Here is a 23,719-nt window from a genome sequence, read left to right on the forward strand (position 1 = left end):
GGATGAGAACTGAGGTGCCTATGAGGAGGGAATCAGGAGGATACAGGGACAAGCTGGGGAAACTTTAGACATAAAGAGAAATAAACCTCACACGAGAGGGGACAGAATTCTATAGTATCCATAAGGATAAGTCCCTATCTAATCAATAAAGAAGAATATGACAGGAGCTGTGCTGATAAAAACAGAGGGCTATTAAAAAAATGGAAACGGTTGGAAGGGGTGTAACGTTTTGGTTCTTGTTTATGGTAAAATGAGCATTGTTTTCTTAGAAATTAAAATCAATAAAAAGACCCAACAAAGCAGCACTAATATAGAGATTTTATTTAAACTGTATTGAGTTTTTACAGCACATTGCATGTTTGTCACAACGCAGCTGCACAGTTTGGATTTTTGGCCACATCATGTCACTTACACCCACAAGAGCTCTGAAAGGAGTATTTGATGAATGCATCTGAGCCTAGAGCCCAGAGACTCTCTCCAAGGCCATGCAGTATGTTCACTGATGGGACAGTCCCTCAAAACAGCCACACAAAGTAGACAGATACAGTCTCCTCAAATGTTACTAATCTTGCTCCCCCTGAAAATGGGCGGAGTGAAGTGCAGTGAAAGTCAAATTAATTAAAAAGCCACTGACAACTGGCAGTAAATTTTAATGATTGAGAAAATGCCTAGAAGAATTTTACATATTAGACAAGGAATAGTTTGTTACTTTTTCAATGATCTCAGGAATTTCCCAGACACAAAATCTTCATTATTCAACTCCATTTAAACGAAAAAAAGTTCTGCTAGGCTGACCTAAATATGCCAAAACTTTTTAGGTTACATCCATGGCAAGTATAAAAGCACAGATGATTCTCTGTAGGACTGAAGAAAAAGTCAGGACAAATAACAATTCTTGTTCTAAATGCAGATCCTAGTTATTTTCAAAAGAAAAAATTTTCTTCTAGGAAGTAACATGAAAGTAGCAGTTAGACAGACAGCTACCATAGTTTTAAAACAGGATAAGCCTAAGTGTAATTTACGTTTTATACACCAACGAATTAAGGAAAATGTATAAAGGAAATCCTAGTGGTTTCATTATAGGTCAAGGAGACTGTATCTGTTCCAACCATGACACACAGCTATATCGCTGTATCTTTTGGTTAAGTGCCACTGGTACATATTAAGATGAAAAAGAACAAAACAAAAAAAACAATGTTTGGTCCAAATGGACACATTTTCTCTCCCAATTTTGGTATCAAGGCTTTATTCTCTTCTGTTTGGGTTCCATTGTTAAGTGCACAGAAGTAGACAGCAGCATTTGTACTGAAACCCTCACATACCAAACAGCATATTCTAGGAGGTAAAAACCAAACACTAAATTCTACCCTCAGGGTGTCAAGTGTTCAGGATAAGAAGCAGTGTGACCCAGAGGAGGCAGCAGCCAGGGGAAAGACAACATGAGGGAAGTGGGCAATGGAACACATCAAAAAAAAAAACCCATTGTTTTATTTTCATGCCAGGAGAGGATCAAGGTATAGCTCCTGTGTTAGCACCAGGACAACTAGGAAAAGTCAGGCGCAAAGGGTAGGGCACAATCTGCAAAGATTTCACAAGGATCATTTCTGTTTTTCCCTTCTCATTCTTCACAGTGCATACCTCAAGAGCTGCCACTGAGTAACAGAGACTACTGCCTTCACACCTCAAAATAACTGACTTTTGCCAGGACTGAACATCAGCAGAGTTCTCCTCTGCTCCCAAAAATGTCTCACTCCCTAGAACTGTCCCCCTAAACTGAATATTCACTGATGCTGGCCGATGAGCCAAGTGAAAAATACAGCAAAAGCTCCACTTGCTGAACCAGTCTTTAAACCAAACTCCACAGAAAGACAGAACTAATGCAACTAGAGGGAGTGCCTCTAAAGACTGAGCCTTCATGCACAGACACAGAGCACAGAGGTACAGGGTAGAGTTCATTTCAGTAGGATAGGAATTCCTATCTTATATACTATAATCTGCTTTTTTCAAAGTGGAGGAGAGATGGATCTGGTTTTCACTTGGAGTTTGGTTATACATATGCCTTTCTATTGCTGTTTGGGGCACGCATCACCAGGCAGTATCTATGAAATCATCATCTTGTGACCCCCCAGGAGAAAGAAGCTGGAGTCACCAACTCAACATTAAGCTTCTCGACTCCGGGTCTGGACCAGGACCATTACCCCAAGGTGAGGGTCTCACCAATAGAGGACCTCTTGCCAAATTGGAATTCCTCTGCTCCAGTCTCATGGTACCAAGGAGGATTTCTCAAGACGGTATCTTTGAGCTCTGTGATTTCATGAGCCACACCAAGGAACCTTCAAAACTACACCTGAAGCATATCCTCCCTTCAAACCTGCTAAAATTGAACAGGTCGTCTCCTCTGGCATTCAACTGGAAGCTGTAGCAATGGGTTTCTTCAGATGTTGGCTCATGAGTTCCCTGGCACGAGACACTTGGATGTGTTCGTAACATGAGTTACAGACGAGAACTGGGTCATAGAGTTGTTGATCAGGAATGGGCAACTTCAGGTGGCAGCAGGTAGCACAAAATACATTCCCACAATTTCTGCCAAAACACAAAGAGGGAAGAGTTCATCAGAAATGCCAAAATACTGAGAATGAATGACACTCCAAAAGGCCTTACATGAATGAGTAAATAAAAAAGTTGAGAGAAAACAAAAATAGTTCCTATAAATATGTCTCCATTTTCAGATTAATTCAATTTAGTTCATATATATGTACCTCATTGCTTTACAAGCCGTACCAAATCATATAAAACATCTTACCTGCAATGGTGTCTTCGTTTGGCCAACCAGAATTCACAGTCACAGTTATAGCAATGTGATGCCATATGGTCTGGAACCCAGCGAGTCACCTAACAGAAATCACAAGGGAAAATTCCAGGTCCTTGCCAATGAAGTGAAGAGCAACATTGCAAGAAGGAAAGCATCCCAGGAGAAAACAACAAGGCTTGTCTTTAGAGTGAGTTGGCGACTACTTGCCTACGAAGAAAACACTTATCTAGGGGGAGAGCTCAGTCTATAGCATGTCACCCATCTCTGAGAAATAGGAGAACTCACTGGCTCACAGAAGTTCCCACCACATATTTGCCTGGACATACCTCAGTCTCTTTCTTATCAACAGGTTCCCAGCTTGCTTCTGAGAGGCAGTCTTCACTGTGATCAGAACCAAAATCTTCTGTATCACTGCCATCTGACTCCTTCAAACATGTCTGAAGAAAAGGCAAAAACGTCAACATCATCTTCATCATCACTAACATTTGTTTCCTATGTGTCAAGCATTGTTCTAAGTGCATTACATGCGTGAACTTCTTTAATTCCTCATGACAATCTTATGATGTGTGCCGTTATCATCCCCATTTTACAAATAAGGAAACTAAGCCGCAGAGAAAGTTAAGAGCTGATAAGTAGTAAACCTGGGATTTGAACCTAGTGTTCTGGCTTCAGATCCATGCTCTTAACCAATATGCTATATCACAGCATGGAAAGAGTATTTCTCTTGTTACAATCTAAACCAGGGGTTCACAAACTATAGCCCACACGCCAAATCTAGCCCACTACCTGTTGTTGTAAATCAAATTTTAGTGGAAGACAGCCAGACTCCTTTATTCGCATATTGTCTATGGCTGGTTTTGTGCTACAACAGCAAAGCCGAGTGGCTGTGAGAGAGACTATACGTCTCACAAAGCCTAAAGTATTTACTATCCGGCCCTTTACCAAAAAAGTTTGCTGACTCCTGTTCTAAATCATCACCCCGAATAGTAAAAAGTTGTTAGCCCTGGCCATCCCATCCCAGCAAGTGGGCAGCAGGCAAGTGGGAATGTCTTAATAGGAGGACAGGAAGTGCTTATGTGGATGAAAGGATATTACTGTCAAGAAGCTGACTCCTAGAAGCTCCCCAGGGACTGCTGTGCCAGACCTGGGGCCTCCAACCACAGCGAAGCCTGGATGGTCCTCATCATCTCTCATCTAGGTTATTCCAAAACATCCTAACCAGCCTCCCAACCCGGGTTTCAACGGCCTCATCCTCTTGACACACTATTGCCAGAGCAATATTCTTAAAATACAAACCTGATCGTGTTACTCACTGGCCAAAAATTTTATTGCCTTGAGTGTAGAATCCAAACAAGAAGGGCACTCAAGCTGACCCTTACCTCCCACTGCAATACCCAACTCCCTCCCTCACGGTCCCAGCACGAGAGTATATGCACATGCACACACCCTACCTGCTTTGTGCAAGCCATTATGTTAGAGTACCTACTGCTTCCATGCTTCTGCAAATGACATTTCCTTTTCACTGTCTACCTAACTAAACATGACACATTCCTCAGCACTCAGCTCAAGCATTATCTTCTCAGGAAAACCTTCCCTGACCTTTCACTCCACCCTGGCCCCCAACACCTCATGCTTCCCTCAATCACAACACTTAAGAACATCATTCTAATTGTTTGCTTGTCTCTCCCAGTAGACTGTGAGCTCCTTGAGAGCAGAGACTATGTCTTTCATCCTACAGCCCAACCACCTAACTCAGTGTTATACAGCAAGGACCCAATGAATGAATGTTGAATGGATGGAAGGTTGGACAGACAGAATAAATGAATGGATGAATGGCAGTGGGTGAATACTTACAAAATCATCCTCATAGTCCATGGGGGGCTCTGCTGGAGGGGCACAGCAGTGACGGATATCCAGCCTCATCTGAAGCTCACGCACCTGTCGACGTAGCTGCTCCACCTCTTGCTTGTACCCTGCTTCAATCTGCCGTAATCGATGCTGGATCACATCCGTGGGAAAGGGGAGTCCATCATCATCCAGGTAGAGAGGAGGCACTGGAGAAGGGCAGCTCAGTGGAACAGGCTTTGTGTTGGAGACCTGCTTTGGGTGACCAGACAACCACATCCGGTTGTTTTTCCCTCCTGGACCAGTACAGTGTCCATTGGAATGACTAGAACAGACTGGTGACTTCACCCCTTCTCTCTGAGCCCACTGGCCCCCAAAGCAGGGCCCCACTGCACGCATCTGCTTACTGCTTGACCTTTTGCTACAACAGCCATAGGAAAGCAGCCGCCGAGGGGTGGTCTCCCCACTCGGGAATGAAGTCACCATCCCTTGGAAGCTGTCCCAGTTGGACCCTAAAAAAGAGTACTCACTTATCTGGCTCTGAGAAATTGGCTTTCGGGCCAATTCCAATGGCACTTTCCCAAAGCGAGGATTTTCCAATAACTGCCCATTTCTATTATTCCCTCTTTTGCCAGTGTCTTCCTCCCCATGAATCAGATCTGGCACAGAACTGGGTTTTTCCTGGTGGGAGATACTTGCTACAGACCCTGGGGAATCTTGGCTGAGGAAGTCAGTGCTTGGGTCCAGAGGAGTTTGGCAGGTAGTGCTCGGTGGGTCACAAAGGGTGCCCAAACTGTGATTTGGAGCACATCTGGAAGGCACACCTAGCACAGAGTCTAGGTGGGCCTGTTGTGGGGTGCCTGTAAGGGAGTCCCGGAAAGACTCAGGGTAATCACAAATTCCATCACACTTGCTGGAAATGACTTTAGAGAGTGCGCCGACAGCTTCTCTTTCAGGACAATGTTCAGGTGGCTCCTCTGTGCCATCTAAAGTCCTACCCAGCTCATTCTGGGCACAAAGGTCTGGAGCTGGTGCCTTAGTCTCTTCCAGGACTTTAATCCCAGGATCAGAGGTGTTGCTCTTCATTTTCTGGGGCACTGCAGTATTAAGCAGTTTGTAACTTGGAGAACAGCTTTTGTGACTCTTGAAAGGTTTACTGTTCAAGTAGTCTTTCTGGCTGCTGGGCAGAGGGGGAAGAAGACTCATTTCTGCTACAGGCTGCTGAGGACCTCCTACCCCAGATTCCACAAAGGTTGCCTCTGATCCCTCGGGATTGCTGTGCCAGGGCTCCAGGCCTACTCTGGCCTCCTGACAGTGGTTATTCAGATTAGGGTCACTGGATGTGCGAGTCAGGGGGCTGCTTGTGTCACAGGCAGAAAGAAGATCATCCATAGATCTGGTTTTAGGTAACCTGGAATGACAAACACAATACCTCCAGGTCAGAAAATGTGAGCCACCTCCAATACATAGACTCAGGTCATCAAAGCAATTATCAAAACCAGAGTTCACAAGCCCTAACAACAATTAAGATTACAAAATACCAAGGTTCACTGCAACAAGGCTACTCTGCAAAAAGTGTGGGACATGAACCCTGGCCTCAAAACCCAGGATCTGCCCTCAGCTTTTATCAGTCCTCACCCTACACAATCTCACTGGGCAATCTCAACCCTGGTTTCAACTACCTTCTATGCTGATGCCTTCTAAATGTACTATTGCAGCTAGGAACACACCTAAGCCTCAAGCCTAATGTCCCTCTGCCTCTATCACACATGGCAGGACAGAAAGAAGATGGGTTTTGGAGCTGGACGATATTAGCTCTCTCTGACACTGATTAGCTATGTGACTACAAGTCAGTTACCTAACCCCTCAGACACTTGATTTCCTCCCCTGTAAAATGATAATAAATTATACCTTGTAGAGATGCTATGAGGATCCAACAAAACATAGGCAACCAACCACAAACTTATTAGGACTACACTCAAAACTCCTCATTTTTACAACTTTCCCTATTATAAATTATTCCTAAACACAGCTTTTTACAACCACTTAACAGCAGCATGCTCCTCAGACTCCCATGTCACCATGGAAACTTCCCCTAGTATACAGCACTCAAAGAGTTCTAGCGGCATTCCAGCACACCAAATGGGTAACAAACATCTTCAAGAATGACCGCCCTGATTTTTAATACAATTCAAAGACCTTAGAGCAACGAAAACTTCAGGGAAATTCCCCAGGAAACAGTGGTGACTTCACAGGACTCCTATTTTCAGATGCCTCAGTCCAATCCATACAGAAAAACCCCTAAAGGTAGAACAATACAGCTGATTCTTTTTCAAGGGTTTGGTTTTTGAAACTTGTAATGTTTTAAAAGTGTTTTTGTGATTGATTTTACTTTTCTGATCAATTTTGTGTGTGTGTGTGATATGAAATTCCAGGAAGGCAAGAGCAAGAGTCATGATTACAGTCTCTAGAGCCCCAAGGTCAAATCCCAGCTTGGCAAAGCTTTTAGCTTTGTGACCTTAGCTTCTCTAAGCCTGAGTTCCCTCATCTATGGGAGAAAGGTAAGGAACCAACCCCTTAAAGCCACCAGGAGAATTAAAGAAAATAATCCATGTCAAAACACGTGGCTCAGTGCATCCCATATTATTGCACTTACTGCTTACTAGTTTATCTCCCTCTACGAAAGTGCCTTGAGGGCAGAACTGTGTCTCATTTGAATCCCCAGCACCTAGTGCAGGGCTACTCAAACAATTTGAGAAGTGAAAGAATGAGCTTAACCACATCAAGTTTCCACTGCTAGGTACCAATTGAATGAAATAGACCAGTGGAGTTCAATATTTGGTGTATATCAGGAACTCCTGTGGATCTTCTAGATACACAGACAACTAAGGCCCATTCAAGACCAGCTGAATGAGAATGGCCAAAAGTGAGACGTAGGCATCCGTATTTTTAAAAAGTACCACAGCTAACTTTGTTTTTTTCCTTTTTTTGTTTTACTTATTACAGAAACTTCCAAACATGCTTAAGAAGTAGAGAGAAGAGTATGAAGAACTCCTGTGTAGTCTTCACCCGGATTCAAGGATATCGACAGTCTGCCATCCTCCACAGCTGACTTCTATGTGCATCAAAGGTTTAATTGACAATGCTGGGAGAGACAACAATGCTTGAGGAGTTTAGGACAAAGAGAGAACTCATCCAGCTAGGGTGTCAGGGAAGGCTACACACAGAGGGTAGGATTTGAGCTGGGTATAGAAGAATGTGTTGGACTTTAATGGAAGAAAAGAAAAGAGGGCAGGACATTTTTGATCTAGGGAAAGGTAGGACCAAAGGTAAGTCAGGTCAGCTGTTAAAGAAACTATTTCCTTTAAAACTTTTATACTACTTATTCCTCCAAATCCAGCGCTCCATCTTGAACTGCCTACAGCACACCTCCTCTTTGCTGTCAATATTTCAATCCCAACCTGCCTGCATCTCCTGTTTCTCCCCGAACTGAATTCTCAACTTTTCAGTGTCTATAGATGATACTAGCATTCTTTTGGTTTCTAAGCTCAGAGACTTGGGACGTGTCTTTGACTGGTCCTCTTTACTCTTTTCTTCCACCCTCCAATGTTCAATCAACTCTATAGCCTGATAATGACTTTTCTATAACATCTCTGAATTTAATCCCTTCTCTTTTCCAAGGACTCATCCCCTCATATCTGAATTACAACAGTGCTGGCTGGTCTCTGTGCCTCCAACTACCCTGCTCATTGATTAGTTCTCCAAAAATCCCATCATCACCAGTTCACAGTGACTTCCTACAATGACTTACTATTGACAACGGAACCAAAATAAATTCTTCAGTGTAATGCTTAAAGCCCTCAATGAACTAGCTGATATATTTTGTTTCTATTCCTCAAAATAGCCCCTTCCCAACCCCAGCCAGCTCCTGGTGTTTTTTTTTTTTTTTTTCAAACTCTCGCTCATGTATCTAATTCCTTTGGACCTCTCTCCACTAACCTTGTTACGAAGCTCACAGCGCCCTTTATTTCATTTGTCTGTTCATTTAGGCATTTACTAAAGCACCTATTATGTGTCAGGCCTTGAGCCAGATACTAAGGATACAAAAAGCCACGGTTCCTGCCTGGTATTCCATGAAAACTTCTCTGGGTAAACAGTCACCAAATGACCCCTTCTCACTTCTCATTTCTCCAACAGCTCTGAATCACATACATTCTTGTTTGCCTAGATGCTGACTTAGAATTGTTTTCTAGTTGTCATACATCTTATCTTACAGCTTTTTACAAGTATCTTAAATAAGATCAATATCTTCTATTTCTTTGGTACAGCCCTTAAATTCTAGTATAGTACTAGGCAACTCGTAGGCATTAAAGAAACATTTATTGAATTGAAAAATTAGATATTGATTTAAGGCAACAATTATTAAATGGGTCACTGAACTTACTGAGAATCTGATAAAGTTATGGCCCCTCTCCCTGGAAAAGTCAACTTATGAATCTATACCCAAATTCTGCATAGTATAGAGAAGGAGAAAATCACAGAATTCCTGAAGCCTCTCCTTGGGCCCCTGAAAATGGACTCAGCTCCCAAGACTCTAAAACCAGTAATTTAGGGGGGTGGGTTTTTGTTTTCCTTTATAATATTCAACCAATAATATGTTATATTTTAACTTTAAAAAATCTTACACTAATAAACAAAGATCAAAATTTGAAATGTACATATCCTTTGAACCCAGTATTTGCATTTCTAGGAATTTATCTGGCAGAAATGCAAAGATCGATCGATTGATCTATCTCAAATGCAAAGATACACATAAAAGATAACTCTACTGAACTGTACACTTAAAAATGATTCAGATGATAAATATTATGTTACGTGTATTTTACCATTTTTTAAAAAGCATGCACACATAAGGATGTTAACCAAAGCACTCTCTGTAACGATTAAAAAAAAAGGAAATCACCTAACTGACCAATAGGAAACTGGTTATATAAATCATGATAACTTATCTTAAGAGAGGACCTTGAAAACACACAGAGTGCACTAGAGGCTAGCTACAAGTCCTGGGCCAAGTTTCTCCTTCAACTGACTAAAGAAGGTGCTTTTAAATAGCTCATAAAAGAAAGAGAACAGCATTTAGGCAAGACACAAAGCAGTTACTGGCTTCCTAGTGGAGAGAGGGAGAGCAAGATGGGCTCTTCTTACCTTTCCAGAGAGCGGCCGGAGAACTCCTGGCTCTGAGCCACTGGGGAAAGGTAAAGATCCATGTTCTCCTCCCCAAGTGTGCATGGAGACGATGCTGGCAAATAAACAGCTGTCCAGAGGTGTAGGGCCCGGACATGACACACAGGATGCAGGACCTAGGGAAGCAGCCCCATACTAGTGTTTTGTGAGATGTTCCAGGTCCCTCTTCCTTCCCTAAGCCTTTGGCCCTACATTCTCCCAACTGACTTCGCCTGTTCTCCCTACAGGTCTCCAAGCAGCACCTACAGGATAAGGGTTCGGACATACCATGTCTGAGCCAGGTGTGTAGAGGAAGTTATGAAAGTTCTTATTGCCAGCTCGCAGGAGAGCCCACACAGAGCAGGTCCGCTTGTAGATGTTGCGCTTCTCTCGCTCACAGGGGTTGTTGGCCAGAAACGTGCCATAGAGGCAAGAGTACGTGTGCTGCACCAGTTTTACCTAGAGGCCAAGATAGCTTGTAGCTGGGGCCTTGGCCCGCATCCCCCAACCCTGGTCACAGGCTTTGGGACTTACCAGGAATGCTTCATTAAACTCAAACAGGCAGGGGAACTGCTTGAGCAACTGATGAACAGAATCAAGCCACTGGAGGAACACAGGGCATTGCTCATTTTGGTCCTCTGCATTCTCCTGGTGGCCACAGCGATCTCCAAACTTGTGTCCAAAATCCAGCCAGTCAGACTCTACTAATACTTGGAAGCCCTACAAAGAAGACAGAGTTCAAGCACAGGGCCTCTCTGGAAAGGCTAGTGTCCACTCCCCAGGGGATGCCAAAGCAGAAGCTGGCAGCTTCAGAGAATAGAACTGATCCTAGAAGAGGACTGAAAGCCACCAATGTCCTCTACTGAAAGATCCCCAAGACAGATCCAGAGGGCATGACACCTTCCCCACCCCGTTTTCCCTCCATTCTTTCCCACCCAACCCTTCTCAATACCTCCAGTGTCCTGTAATACGGGTCCAGTAGTATTTTGGCCAGGGCTACAATCTGCGGCGTGCGGTCCCAGCCGTCTGAGCAGTGGACCAGCACAGGCCGGCCTTCCCGGTCTACTGTGTTAGCCACGAGCACAGCTGCCTTTAGCATCACCGACAAGTGCTGCAGCCATTTGGTGCTCTCCAGTGCTGACAACCAGCTACACAAGAGCATAAATCAAGTCTGTCACCAAGGGCACTGAGGCTACAATAGGCTTTCCACCACCCACGGCCAGCTACACCTAATAAAGTCCCTAGTGAGGGCTGAAGCCAAGAGGTCCAGCCCATGGCCTTTCTGCCAAGAAATATCTAGCAGGAAGGTAGGGAAGACAGGACCTGAAGCAAATGAGAGACTCTTAGGACAGAGAGAGAAACTGGGAAGCATCACATACACACTTAGCCAATTTCTTTCCCCAGTTCTCTGTGTTGTTTGAGTAGGACAAGTGATCCAAACAAAAGGAACCCAATGTCCTGTGGCCATGCCAAAGTGTTGGCTGAGAAGTGCAAGAAGTGTTCTTGGAACTGGCCCACTGTGCTGAGGCCCTCAGGTCTCCCGTACCTCCACACTTGCCATTTCCCCATCTAATTTTCCAAGAACAAGAAGTACCAGGGAAGGGATGAGACGAGGGAGGATGGAATCAGAGTAGGGAACACTTACTTGCTGGGATCAGGCATCTGGCTGCACACCGCCCGGAGGTACTGGAAGCTGTTCCGGATGGCATGGATGTTGGCCATTCCCATGAACACCACCTCACAGTTGGGGTAGTACTCTGTAAATTTAAAAGAGGAGAGTGGAGCTTAAAAGCACGTCCTGGAAACAGGCATCCACGACAAAAGCAGCCCCAGTGGGCAAAGCTTCCCTGGTAGGGCAGAACACTCCAGGATGGGAACTAAATATACCCTGGAAATCTAAATCACCCTTTTATCTCTGGATGCTCAGATGCCATATACTAATGGAAGTAATAATAATATTAATGACAAATGATAGTCGTGGTACTATTAGTAATAACCATATATGGTAAATTCTCTATGCTAATAATTTTATATGTGTAACCTCTAATCATCCCAACAAATTGGCAAGGCATGTATCATCCTCATTTTATAGATAAGAAAGTGAAATGTAGACAGATTAAGCAACTTAATCATAGTCATAGCTAGTAAGGGACAGAGTCCTGATTCCAAGCCAGGTTTGTTTGGCTCTTTCTACTACACAAGCTGCCCCCAGCCCCCTCCTCACCAAAACGCCCCAGAGCACAGACAGGTTGCAGACACTGGGATAACAACAATACCTTCGCATTCACAGCCTCCACCCTTAGCCCGGTTAGCCACTGCTGCCGTGTAGGATCGAGCATCCAGGATCAGCAGCTTCTGGGGGGCTGCTGTGCTCTCCACTCCAGAGCATGCAGTCAGGGAGGAATCTAAATACACAGCAGGGAGAAGACCCTGGGTCAGCCAGCCGCCCAGCCTCACCCTACCTTGGGGCACTCCCTTTCAGAAGAGAAGAACATACAACTACAGACCCTTCACACCCCACAGCCTCCCAAAAGGCAGGGACCCAGGCACTCTATGTATTGTTATCTTCCCATCCTCTCACTGGGGGCTCCCTGGAAGCCAATGAGGCCAAAGTGGAGGCCTGCTCCCCAGGGGGCCAGCACCATCCACACCTTACCGAAGTCAGTGTCACATGCCTCACTGGCATCACTATTCCCAGTGCTGAGGGAGCCTCCAGTAGCCCTTGTCCCCGGGTCCAGGGCACAGGCTTTAGCTATGGACGTGACCAGGTACTCATCATCAGCATTGCGCCAGCCCCACCAGCTGATCTCAGGCTGGCTGCAGCGGGCGATGGCTGCCCCATTGCGCAGGTGTCTGAAAAAACAGAAGAAACCATCATGCCCTTGGCATTCGCATCCCCAAGAGACCTACCACCAAGACCCCAGGGGGCCAGACCAAGATCTCCAGCAAACAGCAAACAGCAGCTACCAGTGCATCCAGGCCTTGACAATGGCAACCAAAGCCCTTAACACATCTGGATGGCTTCAGAGCTTACCAAGCGCTGCCACACACTTTTCTCAAAAGGGCTCTGTGTTCGCAAGGTGACCTTGACTCATCAAATCTGCATGGCACCTGCTCCCAGTACAGATACTGAACAGGAGAACAAGCCTGAGCCCAGAGCACACATACCTCCAAACGTCATGGCTACTACCTGTCTCACTGTGTTTTAGCTACAATGTCCTAGTGCAGGGGTCAGCAAGCTTTTTCAGTAAAGAACCAGACAATAAATCTTTGGCTTTGTGTATCACAGCCAGTTTCTGTCACACATTCTTCTTTCTGTTTTTTGTTTTTTTTTTTTTAAATAACCCTTTAAAAATGTAAAAACCATTCGTAGCTCACAGGTTGTACATAAAACAGGCTGCAGGCTGGATTAGGTTCCGAGGCCACAATTTGCCAACCCCTGTTCTAATGCAGTATTTCACACACACATGTCCTTAAAAACAAGTAAAATGAATATACTCTCCAAAGCCTCATCTTTAGGAGAAAAAAACTGAGGCAGGTTTTGTTTAAAAATTATTTCATGCCCTGCAGGGTGTCAATTCTCAGTCAACCAGGCTGCCATAAACCTCCTCATTTGTCTCTTTCCTTATTGCATAAAAAGTGTCCTCCCTACTTCGCATCCCCCACTTCCTCACCTATACACAACCACAGGGATCCGCTTCCAGGAGCGGAAGGAAGCCACGTTCTCCAGCTCTTTATCTGTGATCCACACAGGAACCAGCAGCTTCTGGGGGTAACTGGGGCATAATCTGAGAAGAGACCAGATGGGGTCACCGAGCTTGATCTAAGACATGTGATGACAAGATCCACAGGGACGGCTTTGTGGGAAGAGGGATGGGAGCCCTCCTCCCTCCCAGAGCCAGGAACTGTGCCCATGGAGCTTTCCACACGTGAACAAGGTCTGAGTCTGGATGGGTATTCTGGTTCCCCACCCGCTGCCCTCTCACTTGTAATTGCTGTTGATATGCGAGACTCTCCACACATTCTGCAGGTCAAAGCCCATCCTCACAAGCTCAGCCTCCTGCCGACATCGTATGTGCTCTCCTGCAACACAGTTCCCACACCTGTCAGCATCCAAGAGCGCCATCTCCGGGGTGGAGGACGGATGAGAACCAAGAGATGAGAAGTCTCCCAAAGAAAACAGCCTGGCCTCACCTGGCTGACACAGGTGGGTATGCTGGTCCTCTTCGGTCAGCCCCAGGCACCAGGCATGGTAGGCAAAAGCAAAGAGATCCTCAGGCTTGGCAGGCCTCGCTGTGGCCCGGCTTAGCCGCGAGAGCCACTCTTGGCACTGCTTAAAAGTGGAGAAGTGGCACCTGCCAGGCAAGAAGCCACAGAGTGAGGCAGGAGGGAGGTGTGCATTTGGGTCATGTGGGTCAAAAACACGGCCACAGAAAGGCTGTGGGGAGAGGAGGCTGCAAAGCAGGAGGTAAGGCATGGGGACTCTGGGGAGGACCAGGGACCCTGGCCAACACTCAAGAGAAATTGTCTTTGGGACAATTTTCTTCCCAAGAACTCTTGTCCTTGAGACATACTTATCCCCTCTAATGGGGCCCTACCATTTCTCCCATCAAATCCAAATGCTACCCCAAGGCCCTGACTGTCTGCTGCTCCTTGTGTTACCTCCCGTGACTCCTAACACAAACCTTCTGCTTCAGGCAGGAAGTCCTGCTCACACTATTCCTGTCTCCTTGTTTCTTTGCTTCTGCTTAATAACGTCTCCTCTTGGCCTAGCCACATCCTACTGATACTCTGAAGACAGTTCCAGTCCCACATCTCTCCTTGAGGCCTTCCCAGGCTACTCCATTCCCCAGACCCCTTCCTCTCTCATTCTTAACGTGCTTAGAGTATTAAATGGTACGTTTTTTCACAGCATATCGCTAGATGTTATGCCTTCCTTCAGCAACTAGACTTTAACCTCCTTGAAGGGAAGAGCAATGTGGATTCTCCTTCTGAATCCTTACAGACCTAAGCACACAGCAGGCTCTGAACTGGGCATCTTTTAATAATCCTTGGAGTCATCCCAGACCCCTCTTTCTCTCATATCCAATCTGTCAGCAAATCCTGTCATCTCTCCCTTCAAAAATCTGACACTTCCCACCATTTTGACTGCTACCACCCTAGCCAGGCCATGATCTCTCACCTGGGTAACTGCAATAGCTTCTCAACTAGTCTCCCAGCTTCTACCCCCATCCTCCTTCCATCTAGTCTCATTATAGTAGCCAGAGTGATTCTATAAAACATTAATCAGATCACGTCATTCCTTTGTTCAAAACCCTCCTGTGGTTTCTCATTTCCCTCAAAGTAAAAGCAAGTCACTACATCAGCCTGACACCCCCTTACCTCTCAGTTCTTATATCCCACTATCCTCGCCCATGTGCATTCCACTCCAGCCGTACTAGCTTCCTTGCCATTCTTCCAACATGCCAGGTATGTATCCACCTCAGGGCCTTTGCACTCACTGTTCCCTCTGTCTGGCACACTCTTCCCCCAAATACCCGCATGGTCACTCTCTTCAGGTCTTGACTCAAATGAAAAGGTGCAGCCTTTTCAGTGTGGCCCTCTCTGATCACTTTGTTGAGAGCCATAGCCTTCACCCACAGCACTGCATATCCCCTGTCCCTGCTCTATCCTTTACCTTTACACTCACAGCATTGAACTTCCGTTACCCACTTATTATTTACTGCTGGTATTGCCCCATTGGACTATAAGCTCCATGAGGGCAGAAAATTTTGTCTATTTGTTCCCTGTTGTATCCCCAATGCTTAGAACAGTCTGGCACAAAGTAGGGTGCTCCATAAGTGCATGTTAAATGAATAAATAAATGAACCAACAATGTGAGTGCTGTATGCCAGAAATCATCCCAGGTCCTTTCATACACATTATCTCATTTAGTCCTTATGACAACCCCACAAGCTGAGCATTATCCCTGCTTCTTTGGTCAAGATACTGTGGGTCAGTAAACCGACCTTCCAACCCAGAAAGGATTTTCACCTTTTCTTCTAAACAGGGAAAGTGAGGCAGTATTTTCATTTCTTGCTTCATAGAAACCCTACAGCAGAGAGGTGTGGGCAGGACTCGGGCGAGAGGACCTGAGTGAGGCCCCATTGTCCTCACCTCACCACTTTGGAGTCCTTGCAGGCAATGTGCAACTGGAACATATCACGGCTCTCCACACTGTCAATCATCCGGAGGGGGACCTTTAGAGGAAGGGCAAACTGGAGTTCAGAGCCCCACTCCACACCACTCCCCATCCCCACCCTCACCCAGATGCTGATGTGCCAACAGAAGGAAGGAAGCTGACATTTACTGAGGGCCTGTTAAGTGCCTGTGACTGTGCTGGGTCCACTACATCTGTGACCCCAATTAATAATCACAAGAACCCTGCAAGGCAGGTGTTTTCACACCTGATTAGTAAGGAGAAAATTGAGCCTCACTTGGGTGACATGAACAAGGTCACACAGTTGGTAAGTGGCACTCTTCCAACAATGCCTCTGTGCCCCTTAGAAGGGCCAGCAACAGGGTAGGGGAAAGTGAGAAGAGGGGAAGGGGGAATAAGTGAGAGAGACAGAAAGACAGACTCATAGCTAGGAGAGTGAGGCAGGAAAAGAAAGGTTAGTGAGAAAAAGAAGGGAACCCCAACTTTCTGGAGACATGATTAAGTAGAGCATTGCAGCAATCTCATCTTGAACCTCACAGGGATTCTGGTCTGAGTGTGGGAGAACAAGACAGGAACTCACGTTGATGACAGAGTCCTTGAACTTGATATGCAGCCGGTAGTTGGAGATGGCAATGAGGGCATCAGTTGCCCGGCCCAGGAACTCCACTCCCTCACCCTGCAGCACTGTGAAGGGCACCTGCCGGGGGGCAGAGGAACCCTCAGTCCAGAAATGAGTCACCCCTTCATTCCCCTCCCCAACCCCTGATCTGTGGGATCCCTCTGGAAAAGCTAGGCCAAGGCAGGACAGAAGAGTCCTCTCCACGGTAACAGCACCAGGCAATGGCTATATAGGAAAGCTGCCTCTCCTTTCTGGGCCTAAGCCTCCACAATGCACACACAGGCAGACTCCCCTCCCTCCAGAGACCGCGGAGCAAGAAGCCAGAACTCCAGTACTAGATCTTCTTAGAGATATTTTTGGGGGGAGAGGAAAAGGAGGGTGTTTTTCAACCGGGCAGGGAGCTCCACCCACCCTGGGTCCCCAACTCCTCCTTACCTGCAGATTCTCCTCCTCTTTCACTAGTTCCTTGGGGGGGAACAGATCCTTGGCTTGGATGTACTCCAGGCTGGGGGGGCCCTCCTCACCCTGTGGGGAAGGCCTCAGCCCTAAGTCACCAGGCTCCACTTGGCCCATTAGGCCTCATTCTGCTCCCCTCCCCTCAATAAACCCACATACACCCTTATAAAGGTTCTGGTCACCAGAGGAGGGAAAAGAGACCTGGCCTGGTGGGAGGGGTGAAGTGGACAGAGTACTCAAACCTATTAAGCCTAAGGGAAGAGTAAGGTTCAAAGAGGAACTGGAATCCGCGCTCCACAAAGAGGGACTCTCCTATAGAACCACCAAAATTTTCCAAATGGAGGAGGAGAGAAAACTAAGGAAGAGAAAGACTACTGTAAGGGTAAGACAGAAGTGGGAATAGGAAGTGCTACCCTGAGGAAAAGGAACCAGTGTGGCAGCTGGTTATAGAGACAGGAGGAAAGCAGGCACCTAAGGCCACTGAGGCTTCATTCCAGTGGGTGAAGGAGACAAAGAGGAGTGGGTTGGAGGATTCAGTCCCATGCCTCTAGAGGGCCTTCATGGATGCTTTCAAAAGGAGGATGTGTTCTGGAGCTGAGCTGATTTTCCAGTTAGGCCCACGCTGCTAACAAGCACCCCCCCCCCCCCCCCCCCAGCTCCAAGCAACCTGCCCTGCCTGCTGATCTGAGGGGATTTCCTGAGGAACACCCATAGCAAGCAGAAGTAACTTCCCCTCCCAACCACCAGGGAGGGGAGAAGAGGGGATCCAGACACCTGGGAGGAACCAGGAGACCCAAGGACAGCCAGGGGAGAGAGAGAGGAGGCCTGACAGACACCCACGGGGGGTGAGGAAGGGAGGGGTGGGAACATCTGAGAGGACAGATGGGGAAAGCTGGGAAGGAGCATTAAGCCAGAAGGGGAGGAGGGGAGGACTGAGAATGATGCAGAGGTACGGAGGCCTGCAGAGGCAGGGCAGATGGAGAAGAGAGGCTGTCTGGGGGACAGTCAAGGAGAAAAGACTGGCGTGTCAGGTGAGGGATGGAATAGTGGAAGGGGGAGGGGACTGGAGCCAGGGAGACAGCGCAAACATCCTGTGCTCCCCGACCAGCCCCCTAACATCCCAGAGGGCCTACTAGCCACATCCCACATCCCCAAGCAAGAATGCTGCGGGTGGGACCAAGATGGAGAGGCGGAGGTAAAAGGATGTACCCCTGCAGGGCGGGGCCTGGAGATCTGCAGTCAAGGGCAGTGGCTGCGGGGCCAAGATGGGGCACAGAATTTCCATCCCTGGCCTTCGACAATCCCTGGCATCCGAAGATTAAAGCAAGTTCAAGAAAGAAAAGGGAGAACCCGCCTCCCCTGCCAGGGGCCTTGGGAAGGGGGATGGGCTGAAATTCGGAATCTCAAGGGCTGGCCCTGGGCGGGGCTGAGGGTGCAGTAAGCCTTGGGGGCCCCGGGGCCTCCGCAGGCGGGGCTGGCACTTACGAAGCAGCTGAGCATGGAGCAGGAAACGCGGGCGGTCAGGCTCATGATCGCGGGCGGTCTGAGCCAGCGCACATGTCCAAGGACCCGCTGCGCTGCCCGCCAGTCCCGGGCGCCCGCCGCATCCCGGCTGCGGAGTCCGCCAGGTGCAGCCGCGGCGGCCTGGAGGCGAGCGCGCTGGCGGCGGGGCCTCGGTGCGGCTCCCGCGCGCTTCTCCCCTCCTCTCCACAATGGAGCGAGCCCAGCTCCGCCCTCCGGCACGAGCGTGGAAAGGGGGGAGCGAGGCGAGGGGGGCGCCCCGAATCGCGCGGAGAAGGCGGGGGCGGGGCGGACCCTCCGGGCCCCGCCCATAGCCCCAGGATCCTCCCTCCCTGCAGCCCCTCGGCTGCGTGGGAGGGCGTCCTCAGGGGACGTCCAGGGGCTTCCAGGAGTCTGGACTGTGGGACTGCCCCCAGACGGCGTGAGAGGGGAAGGCGGGATCGTCTAAATCTTTTCACTTCCCATCTTCCCAGGTGAGCCACCTCACACCACTCTGTTCACATGTCCGTCCCGACGCCCTCTCCTCTCTGAGTTTCCCCCCTGCTCTGAATTCCCAAGATGGAGCCCACGTACCTCCACCTCATGCCCTTTCCATTTTCAAGGCTTCCTCCTTTCCCTCCAAAACCACCACCCACCATACCCCTGCCATACCCCACCACTGTAGTGTCCTCCAATCCCCTGACCTCACTAAATCCCGCGCCCTTTTTGCCCCTGGTTTAGTGCCAGCTCGGCCATTCCACACTCCTGAAAGGGAAATTCTCTGAGATTTTTATACCACGGCCCCTGCCCAGCCCTACTCCTTCAGCCGCATCTCTCCCTTGTTTCACATCCTCTGACTTCTGGGTAAGAAAGTCCTTCTTGGAGGAGAAAGAATTTCTTAAGCTGGGAAAGAGAAAAGCTGGAACTATGGACCACAGAAGCTATGCAAAAACAAAACTTGAAACCCAAGGGTAGGGGGATGGAGGGAGTTGGGTAGAGGGCCAAGAAATAAGAAGTGATAAAAGCTCAAAATGTCACTAAGAGTCACAGAAGGAGCTGGCTGGAACCCCACACTTCCTGTGCCTGGTAACTTTCAGAAACCAGGGCTTTAGTTTTAGTTTTGGGAGAAAGGAGAAGGGAGGAATGGAAGGAAACCTGACATTTCCTTAAGTGCCTACTATGAGCCAGATATGTTTTAAACATTATCTCACTAAAATCTTTTAACTCCTCATGAAGTAAGCTTTATCCTGTTTTACGGTGAGACGTCAGGCTTAGAGAGAATATGTGCAATCTGCCTAAGGTATTGAAGTAGTGGTGCTAGGGTTCACGATTAAGACCAGGCTGACTCTGAAGCCCACGGTCTTTTCAGGGTATCACAGAAGAGAAAAAGGAGAAGGGCTATCAGTTGGTGGGGGCCCAGACCAGCAGGCTCTCTGAGAAGAACCCAAAACAATACTGCACACACCACATACCCACATGTCTGTGGAGGGAAGGGGGGAGTCCTCTCACCAACTGAATTCCTTAAGCTGTCCCTAAGCACAGGGGACACCTGAAAGAACTGAAGAGACATGGCCAGAGCGAGGGCCTGGTCTGGGCCAGGGCCCGCAGCTCTCCACTCCCTTCACATCTCACTGCTTCCTACTCCTAGCTCTCAGGGCTGAAAGAGTTCCCTGAACTTGGGGTGAGAGAAGGGCAGTTCTCAGAATATGAAAAGTATTTGGGAGCACTATAAACACACACACGCACACACACACACACACACACACAGTGATATCCTGGGCACCTTGAGGGTGCTATCCTGGTGGTATCCTGTATATCCAGTCAGCTGTTGCCTGCAGTAGCTTAATGGACAGCAGCACTTTGGAGCTGGAGAAGCCCCACAATTTTAGTGGAGTCACTCCTAATACAGTACCCACAATATTCAAGGGGCCCACTAGGAAGTACAAGGATCTTGAGATAAAAGAGGCCTCGCTTTTCAGACCAGAACAGAGAGTTTCTACCAGGGACCCAGGAAAAGCAAGAGAAGAGCCATTATGAAGAGCTGAGAGAGCCAGTGGTAGTGTGGAGAAAGCATGCCATAACACATGCAGAAAAAGACTTCTGAGGCTTCCTGTCCCAGTGCCAGTATATTGCCTGGTGTTTTGCAATCTAAAGAAACCCTAATTTATCTCCAGGGCAGATGAACCTGTTTAGGAGCTGAACAGAGTAACCCGGAGCTCAAGGTCCAGGAGGGGCGGGGCAGCTTCATGGAGAAAGACACAAGGATTATAGAAACACAATGGTCTGAGTTAAGAGAGAGTACTCACCATTCTACCTTGGTGAGGGTCTTGGCTGCCTGCTTCTCACTGTAAGGAGACAGAAACATAAGAGTAAAGAACACGTTACATCACCATAGAATCAACAAATGCCACACATTTACTCCTGAACTTCTCTACAGTTCTTATTCTCTTCCTTCCCAGAGAATCCAGCCTCTGTACATGCCAGACAGAGGCAATGGGAGCTACATGGGGAGAAAGCAACAAGTGATTCTGCAGGGCATGAAGTCAGCCACAAAGTTCTGGAGCAGGAATGAGTGTCATCCAAGATTCTTCAGCAGAACTCAAGAGTGCTGATTCCCAGATCTAGAAGGAGAAGTAGAACACTCCAAACCCTTTTCTTTGTGGGAGAGCAAAAGAACTGCCAACTCTGAAGAGACAGAGGCTGCCTACCAGGACTCACTGCTGGCCCTGATGGGCACACAAATCCACCGGAATGCTCTACCAGCCTCTGAGTCTGGGAGTAGCACCCACCTGACCTGTTTACTGGGAGCAGAGTCCAAAGCAGAGTACAAGAGGGAGGGGACCACAACCTGTGATCAAAGGCAGCAGGGCTGGACAGAGCCTACTGAATGTACTTGACACCAAGTGGGGTGCAGGTTAGTGGGAGGAGGCCACACAACAGGGACAGAATCAGGCCAGCCCAGGCCTCGGAGTCAGTACCTGTCAAATGGGCCCAAGCAACAGAAAATTCAGGATGGGCCTCCTTGGCCCTCTTAGGGAGCCAGGCCCAGGTTTCATTGACATTTTCCTTCATGCCTCCTCTCTGAGCTCAAGAGCAGTCCAGCAGTGTCCGTAGGAAGGCTGCGGGGATAAACGCCTCCATCCGTGGTCCTGCCCTCCTCCCTGATCACAGCCTACCCTTCCTCATGGGGGAGCCAGCAAGCGACAAGCCAGAGGTGCTGCCTCACCGCCCACTGGCACGCAGCCTCAGGGAAACGAAGAGAGAGACAAGGACAAGACCTGGGAGTCCCAGGGTTCCCAGACCTAGGAGATCTGGCCCCGGGGGGCGGGCCAGGCTGGCAGGGGAGCCCAGGTGCCCAGGTTCTAGGGGCGGAGCCTAAAGACTCGGAGGCGGAGTCCCGAATGACAGAGGGCGGGGCTCACAAAAACCGGTGGGGTCGGGGCGGGGCCGGGCAAGACACGGTCTTTGCGGTTCCCGGACTGGCAGTGCACGGGGCACGGTGACTCACCCAGGCGGCGTCCGCCCGACCCTCCGATGCCGCGCTCTCACCACTTCCGTCTCCCGCAGCTGCTGAGGCCGCGCAGCTACGACCCCACCACGGTGCCTCTCTCCCCAGCCAATCGTATCTCTGGCCTGTGCCCGCCCTGGCCAATAGCCACAGCAAGTCCCGCCCTGCCCCCACCACGCAGCCGCCGCCCTCACTCTTCACGCCGCTCATTGGTCAAGTAGGGCAGACGCCCTCCCAGCCTTTAGCCTATCGGGTGCCGGGAGGCGAGACTGTACCTTGAGGGAGGAGGAGCGGCGCCGGAGAGGAGACGCAACCAATGGGAAATCACAGCGCGTCCCTGCGGCAACCAATCAGGGAGCAGTAAAAGGGGGGCTGCTAGCTATGGCTCCAGGGGCCGGAAGTGGGGGCGGCCTGTCGCCTACTGGTAGCGCAATTGGAGGCGGGGCCTTGAAGGGGCACAGGCTTTACAGCCACTTCCGGTGACGACGACTCCTGGGGGTTACTTCTCAAATAATTCCCTGGTGGCCCTTCGGGTTATCTGCTTCCCGTTTTGGTTTCGCTGCGGCCATCCGGTCCGAAAGCCAGAAGAGGAGAGAAGACCCCCCCCCCCACCCCAGGCTGAGAGGAGGGAGGGCTGGGCCTGAGGTTCCGTCTCAGTCTTGTCCGACTAGCGGCGGGAGGGTTTCCCCTCTTTCGCGCTTTGACGGGTCCCTCCAACTCTCACTTTTCATCGTCATCGACCTTGCCGTTCTTCACGACCTGCATGGTGCGGTCAGTCCTGAGTAAAGATCTCTCACCTGAGAGATAGGAAACCTGTCACTAGCTAGCTGCGACCTCCTGCTCTATAAAGGGGGTGGGGAACAGGACTCTCCCGAGGACCCAGCTCTTCGCTCCTCCCCTCCTATCGTCTGGAGAGCCAGAGCAGACAGCATGGCGGAGGGTGGCCGCTGGAGGTCGCCTTGGCCCGGGGATACCACCAGCCCGACAGAAATGGAGAACAGTTGAGATTCTCAGCAGATAGCTTCTGTGTGGGAGTGGGCCTGAATGCGTTAATACCAGGCCATGGGGCCAAAATGTCTTCACGTGCCTCTTTGTTTATAGAACATTGGAACTTTTACTACAGTTAGTAAATTCCAGGAAAACGGGAACTTTGCCTCTGTTCACTGCTTTAACTCCAGGATCTAGAACAGTGTCTGCAACCTAGCAGATGCTTAATAAATATTTGTTAAATGAATACTGGACTCCCTCAAGGCAATGATTGTACTTTATCCATTCTCAGCACTTACTATAGTGATGGTGCTTAAAGGGATTTCAACATTTTTCAATGCTCCATCACCTGCTGCCTAGAGTAGTGAGCTTAATTCTGCATATCTCTTTCCCCAAATCAGGGGAAATAGAAGTCAGGAGGCTGCGTGCAGTTAACACCATGTTTTCCCAAGGGCCAATATCAGACAAAAATTTCTATAAATTGAAAGTACTGTATATGGGAAAGATGGAGAGAGGCTCAGGCCCCAGGTAATAGAGACAGGATAGATACGGTTAGTAAGATGGAGAGGC

The 23,719-nt window shown here is 48.6% G+C and overlaps 1 protein-coding gene and 2 long non-coding RNA genes across 6 annotated transcripts; 2 read left to right on the plus strand and 1 right to left on the minus strand.

The window, feature by feature from the left end:
- Positions 1-303: 303 nt before the first annotated feature.
- On the minus strand, positions 304-22,268 carry MTMR4 (myotubularin related protein 4). Of its 4 annotated transcripts, none has more exons than XM_070562270.1 (19): positions 22,163-22,268; positions 20,961-20,999; positions 17,134-17,223; positions 16,660-16,776; positions 16,037-16,119; positions 14,075-14,235; positions 13,867-13,963; positions 13,555-13,668; positions 12,537-12,733; positions 12,157-12,285; positions 11,526-11,637; positions 10,833-11,028; positions 10,415-10,600; positions 10,169-10,339; positions 9,863-10,017; positions 4,667-6,068; positions 3,139-3,249; positions 2,804-2,892; positions 304-2,583 (listed from the first exon to the last, which is right to left on the minus strand). In XM_070562270.1, the coding sequence occupies exons 2-19, from the start codon at positions 20,961-20,963 to the stop codon at positions 2,406-2,408; spliced, it is 3,591 nt and encodes a 1,196-aa protein (XP_070418371.1). In that variant the 5' UTR covers positions 20,964-20,999; positions 22,163-22,268; the 3' UTR covers positions 304-2,405. The 4 variants fall into 4 exon arrangements, with proteins under 4 accessions (XP_070418371.1, XP_070418372.1, XP_070418373.1 ...); XM_070562271.1 differs by lacking the exon at positions 22,163-22,268 and adding an exon at positions 21,633-22,031; XM_070562272.1 differs by lacking the exon at positions 22,163-22,268 and adding an exon at positions 21,363-21,450.
- On the plus strand, positions 6,734-13,168 carry LOC139074068 (uncharacterized). Its single transcript, XR_011523398.1, has 3 exons — positions 6,734-6,964; positions 7,664-7,986; positions 10,129-13,168. It is a non-coding gene; the product is annotated as an uncharacterized lncRNA (long non-coding RNA).
- On the plus strand, positions 18,080-23,396 carry LOC139074071 (uncharacterized). Its single transcript, XR_011523401.1, has 2 exons — positions 18,080-18,185; positions 21,114-23,396. It is a non-coding gene; the product is annotated as an uncharacterized lncRNA (long non-coding RNA).
- Positions 23,397-23,719: the final 323 nt, after the last annotated feature.

This window comes from Equus przewalskii, chromosome 10, assembly GCF_037783145.1.
Source record: "Equus przewalskii isolate Varuska chromosome 10, EquPr2, whole genome shotgun sequence".
Lineage (NCBI taxonomy): Eukaryota > Metazoa > Chordata > Mammalia > Perissodactyla > Equidae > Equus > Equus przewalskii.

Bases quoted from the DNA above. Each gene is read 5' to 3' on its own strand.
- MTMR4 (XM_070562269.1), bottom strand. From the start codon at position 18,987: ATGGGCGGGGCCCGGAGGGTCCGCCCCGCCCCCGCCTTCTCCGCGCGA. The intron at 13,964-14,074 runs GTGAGGCCAGGC...ACTGTGTTGCAG, and splicing joins TACCCACCTGTGTCAGCCAG to GAGAGCACATACGATGTCGG. The intron at 2,893-3,138 runs GTATGTCCAGGC...GATTTCTGTTAG, and splicing joins TTGATAAGAAAGAGACTGAG to GTGACTCGCTGGGTTCCAGA.